Source organism: Prionailurus viverrinus, chromosome B1, assembly GCF_022837055.1.
Source record: "Prionailurus viverrinus isolate Anna chromosome B1, UM_Priviv_1.0, whole genome shotgun sequence".
Classification (NCBI taxonomy): Eukaryota; Metazoa; Chordata; class Mammalia; order Carnivora; family Felidae; genus Prionailurus; species Prionailurus viverrinus.
Window position 1 is genome coordinate 164,861,155 of NC_062564.1, and position 17,577 is coordinate 164,878,731.

The 17,577-nt window shown below is 39.4% G+C and overlaps 1 protein-coding gene across 4 annotated transcripts in view; it reads right to left on the reverse strand.

Annotated features, from left to right (window-relative positions):
- Nucleotides 1-2,515: 2,515 nt before the first annotated feature.
- CWH43 (cell wall biogenesis 43 C-terminal homolog) overlaps nucleotides 2,516-17,577 on the reverse strand; it is a 57,894-nt gene continuing 42,832 nt past the window's right edge. For all 4 annotated transcript variants that reach the window (XM_047857193.1, XM_047857195.1, XM_047857192.1 and 1 more), the window contains 4 exons: nucleotides 17,205-17,349; nucleotides 12,325-12,386; nucleotides 6,022-6,177; nucleotides 2,516-2,754 (listed from right to left, as the gene is read on the reverse strand). In XM_047857193.1, coding sequence (XP_047713149.1) covers nucleotides 2,676-2,754; nucleotides 6,022-6,177; nucleotides 12,325-12,386; nucleotides 17,205-17,349 — 442 coding nt within the window. In that variant the 3' untranslated portion in view covers nucleotides 2,516-2,675. The remainder of the gene's footprint in view (nucleotides 2,755-6,021; nucleotides 6,178-12,324; nucleotides 12,387-17,204; nucleotides 17,350-17,577) is intronic.

A 17,577-nucleotide genomic window follows, 5' to 3' on the forward strand; every position in this document is an offset into this window, starting at 1 on the left:
GAGGAGAAGAGGTGTTAATTCTTTTTTAAGTGTTTGGTAGAATTCACCTGTGAAACCGTGTGGTCCTGGATTTTTATTTTTTGGTAGTTTTTTTGATTACCAACTCAATTTCATTACTAGTATTTGGTCTATTCAGATTCTCCTACGGATTCAGTTTTGTAAGATTGTATATTTCTGAGAATTTATCCATTTCCTCTAGGTTGTCCAATTTGTTGGCATATAATTTCTTATAGTATTCTCTTATAGTCCTTTGCATTTCTGTAGTGTCATAGTTACTTCTCTTTAATTTCTGATTTTATTTATTTGGGTCCTTTCTGTTTTTTTCTTGATGAGTCTGGCTAAGGGTTTATCAATTTTCTTTATCTTTTTGAAGAACGAGGTCTTGGTTTATTGATTTTTTTCTATGTTTTTTTTTCATTTCTATGTCATTTTTTTCTGCTCTGATTTTTATGATTTCCTTCCTTGTACTCACTTTGGGATTTCTTTGTTCTTCTTTTTCTAGTTCCTTTAGATGTGAAGGTTAGATTGTTTATTTGAACTTGTTTTCTGAGGTAGGCTTGTATCACTATATATTTCCCTCTTAGAAGTGCTTTTGCTGCATCCCAAAGATTTTGGACCATTGTGTTTTCATTTTCATTTGTCTCCATGTGCTTTTAATTTCTTCTTTGATTCCTTCATTGATCCATTGGTTGTTTAGTATTATGTTTCGATTCCATGTTTGTGTTTGTGCTTTTTCCAGGTTTTTTCTTATGGCTGATTTCTAGTTTCATACCATTGTGGTAAAAAAAGATGCAGGTATGATTTCAATTTTCTTGAACTAACTGAAGCTTAGTGTGTGGCCTAACTTGTGCGATCTCTTCTGGAGAATGTTCCATGTACACTTGAAAAGAATGTGTATTCTGTTGGTTTGGGATAGAATGTTCTATATATATCTGTTATATCCATCTGGTCTAGTGTGTCATTCAGAGACACTGTTTCCTTATCGATTTTCTGCCTGGATAATCTACCCATTGATGTAAGTGGGGTGTTAAAGTCCCCTACCATTTTCGTATTACCATCAAGTTCTCTCTTTATGTCTGTTAATATTTGCTTTATGTATTTAGGTGCTCCAATGTTGGGTGCATATATTTTTGTAACTGTTATTCTCTGTTGTTGGATTGATCACTTTATAATTATGTAATGCCCTTCTTGTCTCTTGCTACAGTCTTTGTTTTCTCTGATTTTGTCTATTTTGTTTGATACTATATATTTTTTTTCTGCTTTCATTTTCATGGTAAATGTGTTTACATCCCTTTACTTTCAGTTGGTATGTGTCTTTACATCTGAAGTGAGTCTCTTGTAGGAAGCATACAGATGAGTTGGGTTTTTTAAAATATATTTTGCCACCCTATGACTTTTGATCAGACCATGGAGCATTTAGGCCACTTGTATGTGAAGTTCTAGCAGACAGGTGTGAACTTATTGCCATCTTATTGTTTTCTGATTGTTTTTGTAGTTCTTCTCTATTCCTTTCCTCCTCTTTTGCTCTCCTTTTTTGTGACTGATGAGTTTCTGTAGTGTTATGTTTGGTTTTCTTTCTCTTTATTTTTTTGTCTATGTCATCGGTTTTGGGTTTGTGTTACCATGAGGTTCATATATAGCATCCTAAGTATATAGCAGTCTAAATTAAGTTGATGGTCATTTAAGTTCAAATGCATCCTTAAAAAAAAATTCTTGGGTATTCTACACATTCAGAAAAACTTCTCTAGTAATGAACTATTGACGTGATCCCTGAAAGTATCATGTAGATACATTTTAAAACCCGAGAGACATAATATTTTGAATATGGCAGTGTGCTCAGTACATGTTTACTAAATAGATGTAAGGAAGCCCCTTAGATTGTGACATAAAACCTCTGAATTTCTCTCTCATATTTTTTGATCTCTATCCCAAAAGATAAAACAAGATTTAGGGCCCTTTCCAGTTCTAAGATGAAATGTGCCCCCATGAACATTTAAATTACTATTCCCCATAGAGATGGTGCTGTTGGGCTGAATTCTCTCCATCACCTACCTGCTTGGTTCTAGGGAAGAAAATGCATTCTGTGGGACCTGTGTGCTGAGGTGTGCTCCTTGACAGCCGGGGCCTGACTGCAGATAACACCACAGTGTGTCATGTACAGCCATGAGAGAAAAGACAGATGATTCTATCATAGCTCCAGCAAGAATGGTGATGGGCATGCTTCTCCTGATGAGTTAACAACAGTTATATGGACACATTATTCTTCTAACAATTAGACTTAATCGTTAAACATTTTTTTCCTTGCTTTGTCCCAGGAGGAAAATAAGTCTGGGTTTAATGTTTGTAAGTAGTCCTTCTAGCTCATCAGTAAATCAATTTTTCTATTTTAAGCATTAAAAAGGTAAGGCATTTTTTATTCTTTTGTCTCTAGTATTAAAACTTTCTATTACCCCACATTCTATATTTTATCAGAAATTTAAGAAAAGCAATTTGGAGAAATGCTTTTATTTAGTAAGATATTTAAATAAATTGATAGAATTTCCCACTGCATAAATACCATGTTTTTTCAAAACTGAGGTTCTTTGTGTGTAGTTTCCCATTTTCATGCATCTCTCTTCTTATATACTTTTGTTTTCCACAGACTTGTTCAGTCAATGAATCCTGTTTTAAATAGGTCATAAAAAGTATTTGGGAGTACTCATATGAAAATGGTGATCGTTCTCATAATGGTGTCCTTCTTTATAGGATCCAAATCTAAAAAACAAAAACAAACAAAACAAACAAACAAAAAGACATGTAACTGACATGTAAAAACCATTCATGAAGGTACATTCTTATATAAAATTTCAACCATAATCTACTTTGGTTTTACTTACCTATCATAAAACCAAGAGAGATGTGATCAATTTACAAATCAGTAAATGAAGACATAAAAAAGGATTCATGCATATGGGAAAGGCAGACTAAAATTTTAATCTTTGAAGTCCTCTTTCCATGTATATGAATCATTCCAAAAGCACAACCATTTAAGAATTATTAGCTGATAACATTGGCCGAAAATAAGCCTGGATTTTCTCTCTAGTGTTCAGTTTGCAAAATATCCATTTTATGGATGAGGGGATCATGAAACCTGAAATGTTATTCGTGTTACATTAATGCACGTGCAATCTACTTGCAATTTCAACTTCTTAGTCTTCTACAGGTGCTACAGAAGAACAGCTTACTTTACTGATGAATAATTAATTCTATAGCTCTTGTTGGTATGATGAAATATAAAAGGCACTAGAAAGGAACCTAAGACATGAGCAAATGAAGCCACTGACTTCCTTTTCTTCATCAGCAATCGCAGCATCCAAATAACCTTCATAATACAGGAGATAGGAGGTCTGTTTAATTTGTAATCTCAAAACAATAATAAGGAATATTAAAATAGCACCTCTGATCTGCGATGACTAGAACTGAGTCCTAAGGAAGTAATCAAGGATGCGCCCAAAGTTATAATTAGGAGTCCCCAGAAGACTTCTTATAATAATGAAAAGAATAAATGAGCAAAAACAACTCATTTGGTTAGCTATATTTGGTACATCCATATAATGGAATATTATGGAAGCATTTACAAATATTTTCAGAAGAATATATTGCTATGGAAGGAAGCTCATCATATAGTGTTTGGATGAAAAAAATCAGGTTAATACATAAAATGACTATACAGACATATGCACATATACATATATGATTCATACATTTATAAAGTTGGGATAATTGTGTGATATATAGATATATATGCACATAAAAAGCAGAGATGCACCAAAACTATTACCAGTGATAACCTCTGAATTGCTCGTCTCCCCAGTAGAACATAAGCTCCATAAGACAAAAATTTGGTCTTATTCACCATTTTGTCCTCAGTATCTAGCACCAGGCCTGGCCTCAGGCCTGGCAATGAGTACTTGTTGACTTAAAGAATGGGATTTTTGGTGAACTCAATATTCGTTGACTTTATTTAATACATCTTCATATATATATATATATATATATATATACACACACACACACACACATATATATATACACATATATATATACACATATATATATATATATGGAATTTTTAAATTAAGACACGCTTTCTACTTATGCTTCTGTTATTTTCATAATTAAACTGAGTGCGAAAACAGATCTAGCTCCCTTCACAGGTGGTTTGGATCAGTCTGCAGTTGTGATTAGCTAAAAATATTTTATTTGGACTTCTCCACACTCCTGGTATATGAGAATAAGGAAACAGGGAGACCTTTTTCCTTCCTAGATTTTCTAGCTTCCATATAAGAAGCCACCTCAGTTGACAAAAGGAAGAAAACTTCCTATTTCACTTCTACTGCGACTACTATAAATATTACTGTTGCTATTGTATCTACTGCCTAATAAGCACTCACCATGCACTATTTTTTTTTCTAAACAATTTTATCGAAATGTGCCAAGAGCACACGGTCAGCACAAATGTATGAACAGGAAAAAACCCACATGTATCACCATGCACTATTCTAAGAGCTCTAGGTGTCGGTCAGACCTCAAATAACCTTAGGAGGTAGGTGCTACGATTTTTCCCGTTTTGCAGGTGAGAAACTTGAGGCTTAGAGGGATTAGCCAACTTGCCTGCAGTTACCCAGCTGTTTCTGACAAAAGTGAGGATTGGAACCGGGTAGCTTGACCCCAGAGCCCATGCCGTTCATGAGCACATTTCACACACTAGGGAAGAGATCAAACAGTAATGCAAGCAATCAAGACTTGGTTATATGGAGCGCCCAGGTGGCTCAGTCAGTTGAGAATACAACTTTTGATTTCCACTCCGGTCATGATCTCACGGTCGTGAGATCGAGCCCCAGGTTGGGCTTTGCACTGGGTGTGGAGCCTGCTTGGGATTCTCTCTCCTCTCCCTCTATCCTTGCCCCTCACTCTCTCTCTTAAAAAAAAAAAATAAATAAAAAAGACTTGACTGTAGCTCTTCTTACATGTGTTCCCTATACTTCGGTACAGTTTTTTCTTGTTGTAAGGAGAGACAAGGAAGAAAAAGAAAATGGATAAATTCCATCACCAACACCACACCCCCCCACCCAGGCAAATAAAATGAAGTCTGAGAAGTTTCCATAATGACTAGCTGGTAAAAGTAGTATATATATCAAATAATAATAACATATATAGATATGTTCTGGCTTTGGTTTTATGCAAACATTTCTTCTCATTATCTAGTCATAGGAAGAAAAAAGAGCACATACTCCAAAGCACATAGTTTGCTGCAAGTAGATTTCTCAGATAGCCTCTATTCAGAACTAAACAAAATCCAATATATTTCGCATGCTAGAATCTCTGTGGTGAAAACGAATTATCCACTCTCCACAGGCTCAGTCTTAATTGTACATCTGAATAACGGGGAACGATTTTGTAAAACTCAAAGCCGACACCACCAAGAGGTCCTGCTGAGTCGGTCTGGGTGGGGCTCTCCACGTGAGTGGCACGTGCAGCCAGAGCTGAGAATCTCAGCAACCTAACGATGCTAACAGGCTTCCTCCCCAGTTGTTAGCTCTGTCACTCACTAGCTATGTACCCTAATGAAGTTACTTCATGTTCCTCAGCCTGAACTTACCTATAAAATGAGGACAACAAGAGTACCAACCCAATGACGATTAGTTGAGGTAATACCCAAAGCACCTAGAACAGGGCCTGGGACACAGAACACTCACAGATTCGCTCTTGTGATGGTGTTGATGGTGATGGTGATGAAGAGGATGCCAATGTGATCTTTTTCACCTGAGCCTGAGACCATAACATGTTTCTCTATCCCAGAAAGCAGGGACCATAACTTCAAACCAAGTGGGATAGTATCTTTTTTACCATGAGATCCCTTACCTTGAATGAACCTCTAGAACCATATATAATTCGGAGCTCATTGTGAGATAGTATTTAGGTCTGTAAAGGGGATGTGGTGCCTCAACTGTAGTCAACAACATGAAAGAATTCACTCACCTAGGATTGAAATGAATTTCCTTAGGAACTGCCCTCTGGTCTGTGACTACTTTCTGGTTGTCTCTATAATTAATGGGGTCATCAGGGATCCTAAATTTGGCCATCTGAATTTCAGAGTCACTCAGTTCAGCACGGGAGATTCTTGCATAGCCCAATCTGTGGCAGAAATAGAAATGGTTTGCAAAGGTTTTATCACCAAATAGAAATCTGATGAGATCTAATAGATAACACCTGCATTATTAAGCCAGTTTCCCATTTATAACTCTACTCTGTACATCACTACAATTAGCTTGATTTATTACTCCAAATATTTATCAAAACATTGCTTTTACTATATAAATGAATCAGGAACATGCACCCAGGCTTAATTAACTAAACATACACTAATGAATATTCTGTCTCTACAAATTGCCTATCACACGATTATATTTTGCATCGAGAAAAGAAGTTCTCCACAATGACAGCAGCATATGCCTAAATTCTTTCTTACCTTTAAAATTCAAATATCACATGCATATTTTCATCCACATTTACAAGTCTAATAGAAAAGATTTTGTATGTCTGAAAAAAACTGCACATCCTGTTTTTGCTTAGAGCTGTCAGTTCTTCAGGAAATCAAAGCATTTTATAGGTATTATCCAAATAGTTACAGAGAAGCCCAGATGGAAAAATGAGGGAACCATAAGCAACCAAGAATTCATTTTTATTTTATTTTATTTTATTTATATCTGGTCTCTCTAAAAAATACCCTATCAGCTTCAGTTATTCATTTATTCGAGGAACAAAGATGTATCGAGTCCCTACTACATACAGGCATTGTTCTAGGTATTTGGGATAAACAGTGAACAAAACAAGGCCCTTGCCTTCATAGAGCTTTCGTTCTAGCTGAGGAGGACAGATTAAATATGTATGTGTACACTCTATCAGGTGGTGAAAAGGCCGAAGTCCCCTAGGGGGCTAAGCAGAGTAAAGAGGACAGGGAATGCTCAGTGGCAGAGGCTGCTATCTTAGAGTAAATGCTCACAGCATACTGCTCTGACCGAGTGCCATTTGAGCAAAAGTGTGAATGAAGTAAAGGAGCAACCCCGTACGGATACTGGAGGATGGGCGCTCTGGGGAAAAGGCATAGCAAATGCAAACATCCCGAAGGAGAATGTGCCTGGCTTTTTTGAGGGCCAGTTCCACAATGACCAGAGTGGAGTGCCTACGGGCAAACACCTTGGGGGTGAGTTTGCATGGGTGCTGGGGATAGTAGACGATACAACTTTCCTTGCAGACCACTGGAGACTTCAGATATTTTTCCGACAGTGAGATGGCAATCCAAGGCATTCTGTGCAGAAATGCAGTGGCTACTGTGTAGAGGATAGACTCCAGGGAAAGGGGGGAAGAAGGGAGACCAGGTAGGAGGCCACTGCAATAATTTCGGTGAATGCTGGTGGGGGCTTGAGCCAGACTAGTAGTAGGAGAAACATTTAAAACAAAACCCGTACCTACGTACAAAATAGAGGCAGGAACCCAGAGCTGAGACAAGTAGAGGCAGCAGGTCTGCGCACCACGAAGGGTAAAAGGAGAGCCACGGCAGCATCGGAATGGGGTGGAAGCTGTCTGACAGGCTGACGTGTTTACTAAGCTCAGGTCCCAAATCCGTGCGGTACCCTGTAATTCTAGGTCACTCTGTCCAGTGAATCTAGGGGTTTTTATTGCTCAAATATCTAAGATCAACGTTCTAACTCCTTTCATGGACACTGCCTTCAAGGTCCTTCTAAAAGTCCTTGAAGATAAGGAACCTGACAACCAAATCATCTACTAAAACAAGGGATTTCTCATTGTCCATAAGTTTTTATTAAGTGCTTGACTGAGTGCAGATGACTGAGATAACGTTTACAGAATTGGTCTTATGGACAGAAACTGAAAAACAGTAATCCCTAACTTCATTAATTTGGGTATTTTTTACATTTTAAAATCCAGGATGGTTAACATACAGTGTAATATTAGTTTCAGGTGTACGATCTAGGGGTTCAACACTTACATACATCAGCCAAGGCTCATCATGACAAGTGCCCTCCTTAATCGCCATCACCTGTCTAGCCCATCCCCCCTCCCCCAGCCACTTCCCCTCTGGTGACCATCAGTTTGTTCTCGATAATTAAGAGTCTGTTTCTGGGACTGCCTTTATCTCTTTTTTCTTTGCTTGTTTTTTATTTGTTTCTTAAATTCCACATATGAGTGAAATCATATGGTATTTGTCTTTCTCGGCCCTCTAGCTCCATCCACATCATTGCAAATGGCAAATTTCATTCTTTTTATGGACGAGTATTATTCCGTTGTGTACATACACCACTTCTTTATCCATTCGTCTATCAATGGACACTTGGGCTGCTTTCATAATTTGGCTATTATAAATAATGCTGCCGTAAATATAGGGATGCATGTATCCCTTTGAATTAGTGTTTTGTATTTTTTAGGTAAATATGATTACTGGATCGTAGGGTACTTACACTTTTAACTTTTTGAGGAGTCTCCATACTGTTTTCAGAGTGGCTGGAAACCAGTCTGCATTCCCACCAACAGTGCAAAAGGGTTCCTTTTTGTCTATATTCTTGCCAACACTTGTTATTTCTTGTGTTTTTTCTTTTAGCCATTCTGACAGCTGTGAGGCGATCATTGTAGTTTTGATTTGCATTTCCCTGTTCATGAGTGATACTGAGTGTCTCTTCATGTGTCTGTTGGCCATCTGGATGTCCTCTTTGGAGAAATATCTATTCATTTCTTCTGCCCATTTTTAGTTGGATTATTTGTCTTTGGGGTATTGAGTTTTATAAGTTCTTTATATAATGTTTTGGATACTAACCCTTTATCAGATAAGTCGTTTGCAAGTATGTTCTATATCTTCTCCCATTCAGCAGGTTGCTTTTAGTTTTGTTGATTGTTTCCTTTGCTGTGCAGAAGCTTTTTATTTTGCTTCTATTTCCCTTGCCTCGGGACACAAATCTAGAAAAATGTTGCTATGGCCAAAGTCAGATAAGCTCCTGCCTGTGCTCTCTTCTAGGATTTTTATTGTTTCAGGTTTCATATTTAGGTCTTTCATCCATTTTGAATTTATTTTTGTGTATGGTATAAGAAAGTGGCCCAGTTTCATTCTTGTGCATGTCACTGTCCAGTTTTCTCAACACCATTTGTTGAAGAGGCTGTCTGTTTCCCAATGGATATTCTTTCCTGTTTTTTTGAAGATCAATTGACCATATAGAGTCGCGGGTTCGTCTCTGGATTTCCTGTTGTGTTCCATCGATCTATGTGTCTGTTTTTGTGCCAGGACCATACTGTTTTGATCACTACAGCTTTGTAATATAACTTGAAGTCTGAAACTGTGACGCCTCCAGCTTTGTGTTTCTTTTTCAAAACTGCTTTGGCTATTTAGGGTCTTTTGTGGTTTCATATACATTTTAGGACTTTTTTGGTTTTAGTTCTGTTACATTTCCATCTGTTATAGACTAAATGTTTGTATCATCCCCTGAATTCATATGTCAAACTGTAATCCCCAATATAGCCCTATATGGAGATGGGGTTTCAAAGGAAGTAGTTAAGTTAAATGAGGTCACAGGGGGTGGGACCCTGATCCAATAGGACTCTCATTCTTTTAAGAAGAGACACCACACAGCACGTGTGCCCACTCTCTCTGTCTCCAGAACAGTGAGAAAATACATTTCTGTTGTTTAAGCCACCCAGCTATATTTAGCATATATGTGTAAATATTTATATATAAAAATCTGCTCCCCAACTCTTCCAAGGAAAGGTGATAAAGGTCTTGGGCCACAAGTATACATAGCCAAATGATTAGCTATTATGGGCACTGGTATTATAAACAGCACTTTTCCTTGGCAACTAACAATATTACAACTTCAATTTATACCTATTTCGGTCTATATCATAAACTGTTTTCTAGAAATTCCCATGAAAACAACCACTTTGATATGAATGTAAACAGAAACAATGTTTTCAATCTGATATACATGTTACAAAACTAATACTTTAGCATCTCCCTCCCCCACCTTAACCCTTTGGAAACCCCAAAATAATAGTCGACCTGTCTGTCCTGCGGCCATGTGGGCATGTTCTGGGCCTCTTGGACTTTCTGAGTTATTAGTGTAACCAGAATGATCCTGACATCTCAAGCATCTCCTTGTCTCACCCCAGTAAGCATATGAACCCGTAGAATTGTTCAGGACCTAATAAAGGTCACCATTATATTAAGTCATGGCCAAAGTTCTTAATTAGAGTCCACAGAACTCGTGACCTGCTGCCTTCCTCCCTGCCCATATACTCCCCTTACCTCTTCTCCCACCTCCATTTAGCTACACACACTCCAGCCCCACTAGCCTCACTTTTCTTTAGATACATCTGGCACTCTGTCTTTGGGCTTTTACACTAGCTAGTCCCTGGAGGGGTCTTCTCTCAGATAGCCACATGGTCCACTGCTTTAAATCTTAGCTCCAATGTCACTTTCTCAGTAAGACCTACCCAATCCCCTACTTATAATGGCACCCCACCTCCATACTCTGGATGCTCTTTACCCTGCTCAATGTTTCCCCACCACACTCATCACTTCCTAAAATACAACATCATGGAATTATTGTGTTTCTTTCTCCTGCCAGGGTACAGATCTTTCTCTGTCTTATTTACTACTTATACCCCTGGTGTTCCACATACATTATGTTCCACCAATACTTGTTGAATGACAAATAAGGTAAAGAACAGTTGGACATAATGGTTTGCTTTCACCAGACTATGACTCATAACTGAACAAGCCATGTCTCCAACGGGAGAGAAGCTGACCCTGTGATTCTGTATCATCCCTAGAAGGCAACTGTTTTCTTCCATAAATGTGGACCACAGATCTTAGAATGTTACTTAGGGGTGATCAGTTCAACATCGCCCCTAACTTCACCAGGTAGCCAATGCCAGGACACCTCTGGGTGATGAAGTGCTCTGTGCGGAGGAGGGTCAAAGGCCCAGGGAGGCCCATTCATAGAAGCCCACACCAGAGTTCCCAGCACTTTCCCAAGGAGGGTAGTTAGGGACCTCGGGCCAAATATCTCCAAACAGATTGTGTACTAGCAGGAGAGAGCTGTGAGCATCGGGGACTGTCTCCAGCATGTTCCCTCCACTGAAGAACCCTGTAAGTGGAGGGACCTGTGAATTGATCCGCTGTCCACAGGATCTGTCCCCACTTACCTCTCTCATGTCACCTCCCATCTCTCTCTATTCTAGCCACGCTGGCCTCCTCACTGTTGGCAACCAACACCAGGCATGTGCCACTCAAACTTTTGTACCTGCTCTTCCCTTTGCTGGCAGTGCTCGTCACAGGATATACGCAGGTGACCTTCCTCATGTCTTCCAGGCTGCTGCCCACCCTAAAGATCACACCACAGCCACCCCTCAGCCTGCACGCTCCATCCCCATCCTTCTTACCTGGCCTCACTCATCTTTTCGTCACATTTACCACCACGTGCCCTTCTCTTTCTTCGGTGCTTACCTTCTGTCTCCTTCCACTGGAATGTAAGCTGTATGGTAGTCAAGGGTTCTGTTTGGTTCCCGTGACAGCCTCACTGCTTAGAACAATGCCTGGCACGTAACAGGCATTTAATAAATACTTGTTGAATAAATGAGTGAATCCAAGAATAAATGACTAGTCCCTTTTTTGGTATTAAAACTGCTTCGGCTTCTTTAAAGGAAATACTACTTTCAAAACGGATTTACAAAGTTCCATATTTGAATTTTAAGATCCTTCAGGTATATTATTTTGGAATATACATACCCTAATATATGCATATGTGGATAGTATTCACTTTTTGATATGGGGTGATTTTTTAAAAAATATAACTTACCTAGAGATCTCACCACAATATAGTAGTGATTCCAACAAGTGAGTTAACCTATCCCAAATTACATGATTAGAACTTGGCAAAGCTGGGATTCAACTTATTCCATGGTCCATGATGTTCCCACCATGCAAACAGTCAAAACTGGGAGCATTCCTAACATGTGTTAATATGTGTTTCTCATGCTTAATAACTTACACAGTATCCTTTTTATGCAATCAAGCTTAATTTACTCTGTCATGTATTCTTTCTTATATCATTAGACCATGCCTTGAAAAAATGGTTAAACCGTGTAACTAGCCAAATCAATGTGTCTAAAAAGTCACAAAATGACGTCTGTAAAGTTTTTTCCTTCCGGGATAGACCCAAAAGATCGCAATCGTAATAGATAATAAAACAACAACAGTCAAAAACCTATGCTCACCTGATCAGCCCTCGATACATAATATATTCACACCATCTGTCTCGATCTGTGCTGTCAATATCCTACATAAAGAACAGAGAAGAGAATGTTTAAAGCATAAAAAACAGTGCTCTATTCTGAATTGCCAAGGAAATGTGTGAAGGACAGTAATAAATATGCTTTTGTGCATGCTGTTTTCTCTGCCTCACTCCTAATGATCTGTCAAGGTCCAAATTATTTATTCACCCTACAGACATTCCTGGAGCACCTACTGGGTGCCCATCTAGGCCCTCTACTGGGTGCTGGGGGCACGAAGGTGAAGGTGGTCTACAGAGAGGGTTAGGCAGGTGAATCAGCAATACAGGCACTGGCTTCCTGTGGCTTTCCACGTCCTTCATCCCAAGCAGGATTTACCGCATCCTCATCGTTCATGCCCTGCAGTACTTTATACACACCAGCTACACCATTCTGGACAGTTATTCGTTTCTAGGTCTCCACCCTCCCCTTCCTGAGCGGAGGGACCCTTCATCACGTTGCCGCCCTGGTACTTAGCACGAAGCCTGGCATTCGGCAGGAGCTCAATCTGTGTTTGTTAAGTTGAATCATTGGAAATAAACACATTTGGGGAGTAACCATGAGTCTTTTAGATGTTGAAAGCTTAAGACCGGTGTTATTTTTCATCAGAGAAGCAGAACATAAACATATTCTTTTTCTGTAATGTGGTGGGAAACTAAATATGGAGCTTTTATACTGAACAAATTTCCATCTCCTTCTTTTTAAAAATCCTATCAATAAAAAATATACGTCACTTTTGATCATTTCTCAATTTTACTATTAAAATTTAACTTAAAATATGTTTTTAAATCACTGAAAGAAAACACATTTATTACCTATTTCTTCATTTTTTTCATAAGCTTAGTGGTGAACACATAGATGCTTGTTAATCTTTACTATTATTTATATGCCACACTCAACCCATTTACATGCCTTTGCATACATGGAAAAATTATACTACATTTTAAAAGTTAAACTTTAAAATGTTAATGATGAAAAAAGCGGATAAAATTGAAAGAGTACTGTTTGGTTTGTCTTGGAAAGAAATAAAAATTTAGTCATTCAGCTGTATATACTGGGAACCATAAACTATGAATATGTTTAACTGTCATGTTTTTTATTAGATTTTTAAAAAGATGCTGTCAAATTTTAAGACTGCAGAATTCAAATACTCATTTCTTAAAGAGAAAAATCTGTTCATCCAAGCATTTATGATTAAAACTCCTCTCCGCATTAATAAACTTCCTAATAGAAAAAGCTATATGAGAATTCACTGCCAGTCTTGACACAGCTTTTGACCATGATAGTGGTAACCAACAGAGGATTAAATAAAAATCAAATAAAATGCCTCTTCCTTAACACCATCCATATCCCTTACACACACACACACACACACACACACACACACAGACACACACACACACACACACACACACACACACACACTATACGAATTCCTTCTCTTATTAGGACCCAATTGTTTCTTAGACTTGCCCAATATGGTCATCTAACATTCTTTTATACTTTATAGACTATGTACTCACACGTTTATCTTATCTGATTTAATGCGTACAGCCAGATGCACATAGTACATATACATATACAGAGCTCCCACTTCCTGAGTGCCCCCTACATACAAGGTGGAGGGCCCTGCAGACATTATCTTATATTTCATCCTCATATCCACCCTGTGATACAACAGACATTACTCTCACCACTTTACAGATGTGGCCACTGAGGCCTGGAAATTTTAAATAGCTTGCCCCCAGGTCACACAGCTGGTAAATGAGGCACCTGTTGGGCTAGTAAGACCACATGGAGAGAGAGGCCCAGCCATTGACCAGCACTGAAGCCCCAGGCATGTGAATGGGACCATCTTCGAACCCTGGCCACAGCCACCAGCTGACTATACGAGTGAACCCAGGCAAGAACAGAAAACCCACAGAATCAAAGGAGTCTTAAACTACTGTTGTTTTAAGCCACGAAGGCTTGAAGTGGTTTGTTACACAGTGCTAAGTAATCAATACGGCCTCTGACTCCACACGTATCAGGATTTCCTTTTTTTCTTCTGACCTCTCTTTAATCTCTCTTCTGAAATAAACTCCCTGGGGCACCTGGGTGGCTCCGTCGGTTGAGCTGGGGTCATGATCTTGCAGTTTGTGAGTTCAAGCCCCACATTGGGCTTGCTGTTGTGGGCTTGTCGGTGCAGAGCCCTCTTCAGATCCTCTGTCCCCCTCTCTCTGCCCTTCCCCCACTTGCGCGCTCCCCAAAATAAATACATCTTTGATAATCTCCCTTCTCTTCTCTCACCATCATCCCCATGATAGCTACATCAGTGTTTATTTATTTTAGAGAAAGAGAGAGAGAGAGACAGAATGCAAGCAGGGGAAGGGCAGAGAAAGAGGGAGACACAGAATCGGAAGCAGGCTCTAGGTTCTGAGCTATCAGCACAGAGCCCAACAAGGGGCTCGAACTCAGGGACTGCAAGATCATGACCTGAGCTGAAGTCAGACACCTAACCGACTGAGCCACCCAGGCACCCTGATAGCCACATTAAATGCAACTTTATCAGAGGTTCTCTTTGGCCTTCCTTTTACGCTTCTCTAACTTAGTAGCCGTATCATCCACTTCCAAGGCTTCCACGATTACCTAGATGGTGGCAGTTCCTTAATCTATTTTCTAGTCCTGACTGTTCTCCTCAATTCCAAATCCATATATCCAGCTGCCTGTTGGACATCTCCATGAATATCCCACAGATGCCTTGAGTTAGCCGAGAGCTAAATTTATTATCATCTTTGCAAAGCTCTTCTTCCTTCAGTATTCTCTTTAATAATGTCACCATCATAAACCCTCTGACCAAAGCCAAAATCGTGGGTCCATCTTGACTCCACTTCCTGCTTTATCCGTTGTCACAGAGATTCACTCATCTCCCCGATATCTGACTGTCTTTTTCCCCGGCTTGTAGTATTTTTAGCTGCTGGGTGTATCATCAAGATTTAAGAGTGTACCTCCTGACTTCTTATACATCCAGTCAATGAAATGTAAGTATGGTGTTGGAAGTCAGTTTCCTGGAATTTGCACTCTTAGCCCCTTCTTAATCCCTTCCTCTATCTTGCTAGCTAGAACATGGATGCTGCCATCGTGGACCATGAGGCAAATTTGGGAATAGAAACCTTGTAAAGTGATGCCACAGGATAGAAGGAACACATTCCTGAAACCATGGAGTGCACCAGGACTGGATCACCTGCCCAGAATTTTACATAAAGAAATACAGTAGTAAAAAATATTTTTAGAAAATTTAAGGGGCACCTGGGTGGCTCAGTCAGTTAAGCATCCGACCTTAGCTCAGGTCATGATCTCGCGGTTGTTGAGTACAAGCCTCGCATCAGGCTCTGTGCTGACAGCTCAGAACCTGGAGCCTGCTTCAGATCCTGCGTCTCCCTCTCTCTCTGTCCCTCCCTTGCTCAGGCTTTGCCTCTCTCTCTCTCAAAAATAGATTTAAATATTAAAAAAATAAATAAATAAGGGGTGCCTGAGTGGCTCAGTTGGTTAAGCATCTGACTTCGGCTCAGGTCATGATCTCACAGTTCGTGAGTTTGAGCCCCACATCAGTCTCTATGCTGACAGCAGGGAGCCTGGAGCCTGCTTCGGATTCTGGGTCTCCCTCTCTCTCTGCCCCTCCCCTGCTTGTGCACGTTTTTATCTCTCTCTCTCTCTCATTCTCTCTCTCTCATTCTCTCTCTCTCAAAAATAAACATCAAAAAAAATTTTTAAACATGTTTAGAAAAATAAAAATTAAAAAAAAGAAATACAGTTCTCTGCTATTTAAGCCACAGTAGAAACCCTATTCATACTATGCTCTTTCTCATGTCTTTCCAAGCACTTGGTAACATAGGTAAGCTTTTTTCTCTGCAAATATCTCAAGAAGATGAAGTTGAAAACAAAAGGTAAAGGACCAAGAAATCTACACAGGACTTAATGGAATATAACAATTATATTTCTCATTATAAGTCACTGCATTTATTAGCATTCTAGTGTATGTATGTCTTAAGGATTTGATTTGTGTGTCAGTTCCCCAGAGCATGATTATATCTGGGTACACTGACAAATTCAGGTTTTGGACCCAAACAGGTAAGGACTAAATTCAGTTAGTGAGGCCCTATATAGCTGATCAGCCAGCCTCTCTATATATTTCATTCTATCTTTTACACTCAACATCATAATTAACTTGCATAATGTGTCAGATTATAGTTCCTAAACATGGCTACGATAACCCACTTTCCATATGGTATTCTTATAATGTGACTTTGATTCTCCTCCCATGGAGATGATGGGATTTCTGTTTCTCCTCCTTGAATGTGAGCCGGCTTCTGATGATGGCAGAGGTCACACTATGTAACTCAAGGCTAGGTCATACAAGGCAATACAACTTCTTCCTGGTTCTCTTTGAAACACACTCTGAGAACCCAGCCATCTGCAGGGAGGAAGCCCAAGTTAGCCCATGGAGAGAACCCAGGACCTCGCACCCAAAGCCTGAACTGGGCTCCTGGTCAACAGCCAACAGCAACTTGCCCCCTGTGGGTCATCTGCAAAGTGGATCCTCCAGTCCTCAGTTGAGCCACATCTCTATATGAAGCACAGATAGGCTATGCCCTCCCAGCCCTGTCCAAACTGCAGATCTGTGAGCAACCGAGGACTGCTGCTGTTTAAAGCCCCTATGTTTCTTGGTTTTCTATGCAGCAGTATATAATCAGAATACATATTAAATTGTTGCACTGGGGTTTTTTTTAACGTGAAGAAGAAACATTTTAGTTAGGAAATCAGAAATCCTATTAAGATTATGTTACCTTCACATTGCCGTGTTCAATGAGCTGTGTATAATCCCTGGAACCAGGTGCTGAAGTGATATATCCCAGAAATATCACTTGATTAGAGCTGCTTTTCAGTAGTTTTGAAACAGCAATAGCCTGAAGTTTCCTGTCAAGGTCATCTCTAAAATGCAAAAAAAAAAAAAAATGTACTTCTTAAAAAAATGTACTTCGTCATTGTACTTGCAAGACCATTTTTTAAAAGTACTAGGTATCTAAGTTCCCAAAGAGGATCTTCAAACAGTACACAACCCGAGTGATTCCTACTTGGGCAAATGACTGAATGTTATGCCAATGAACAAGACAGAGACCCAGTGCTTCAGCTGGGTAGGCTGACAGACTTTGGACTAAG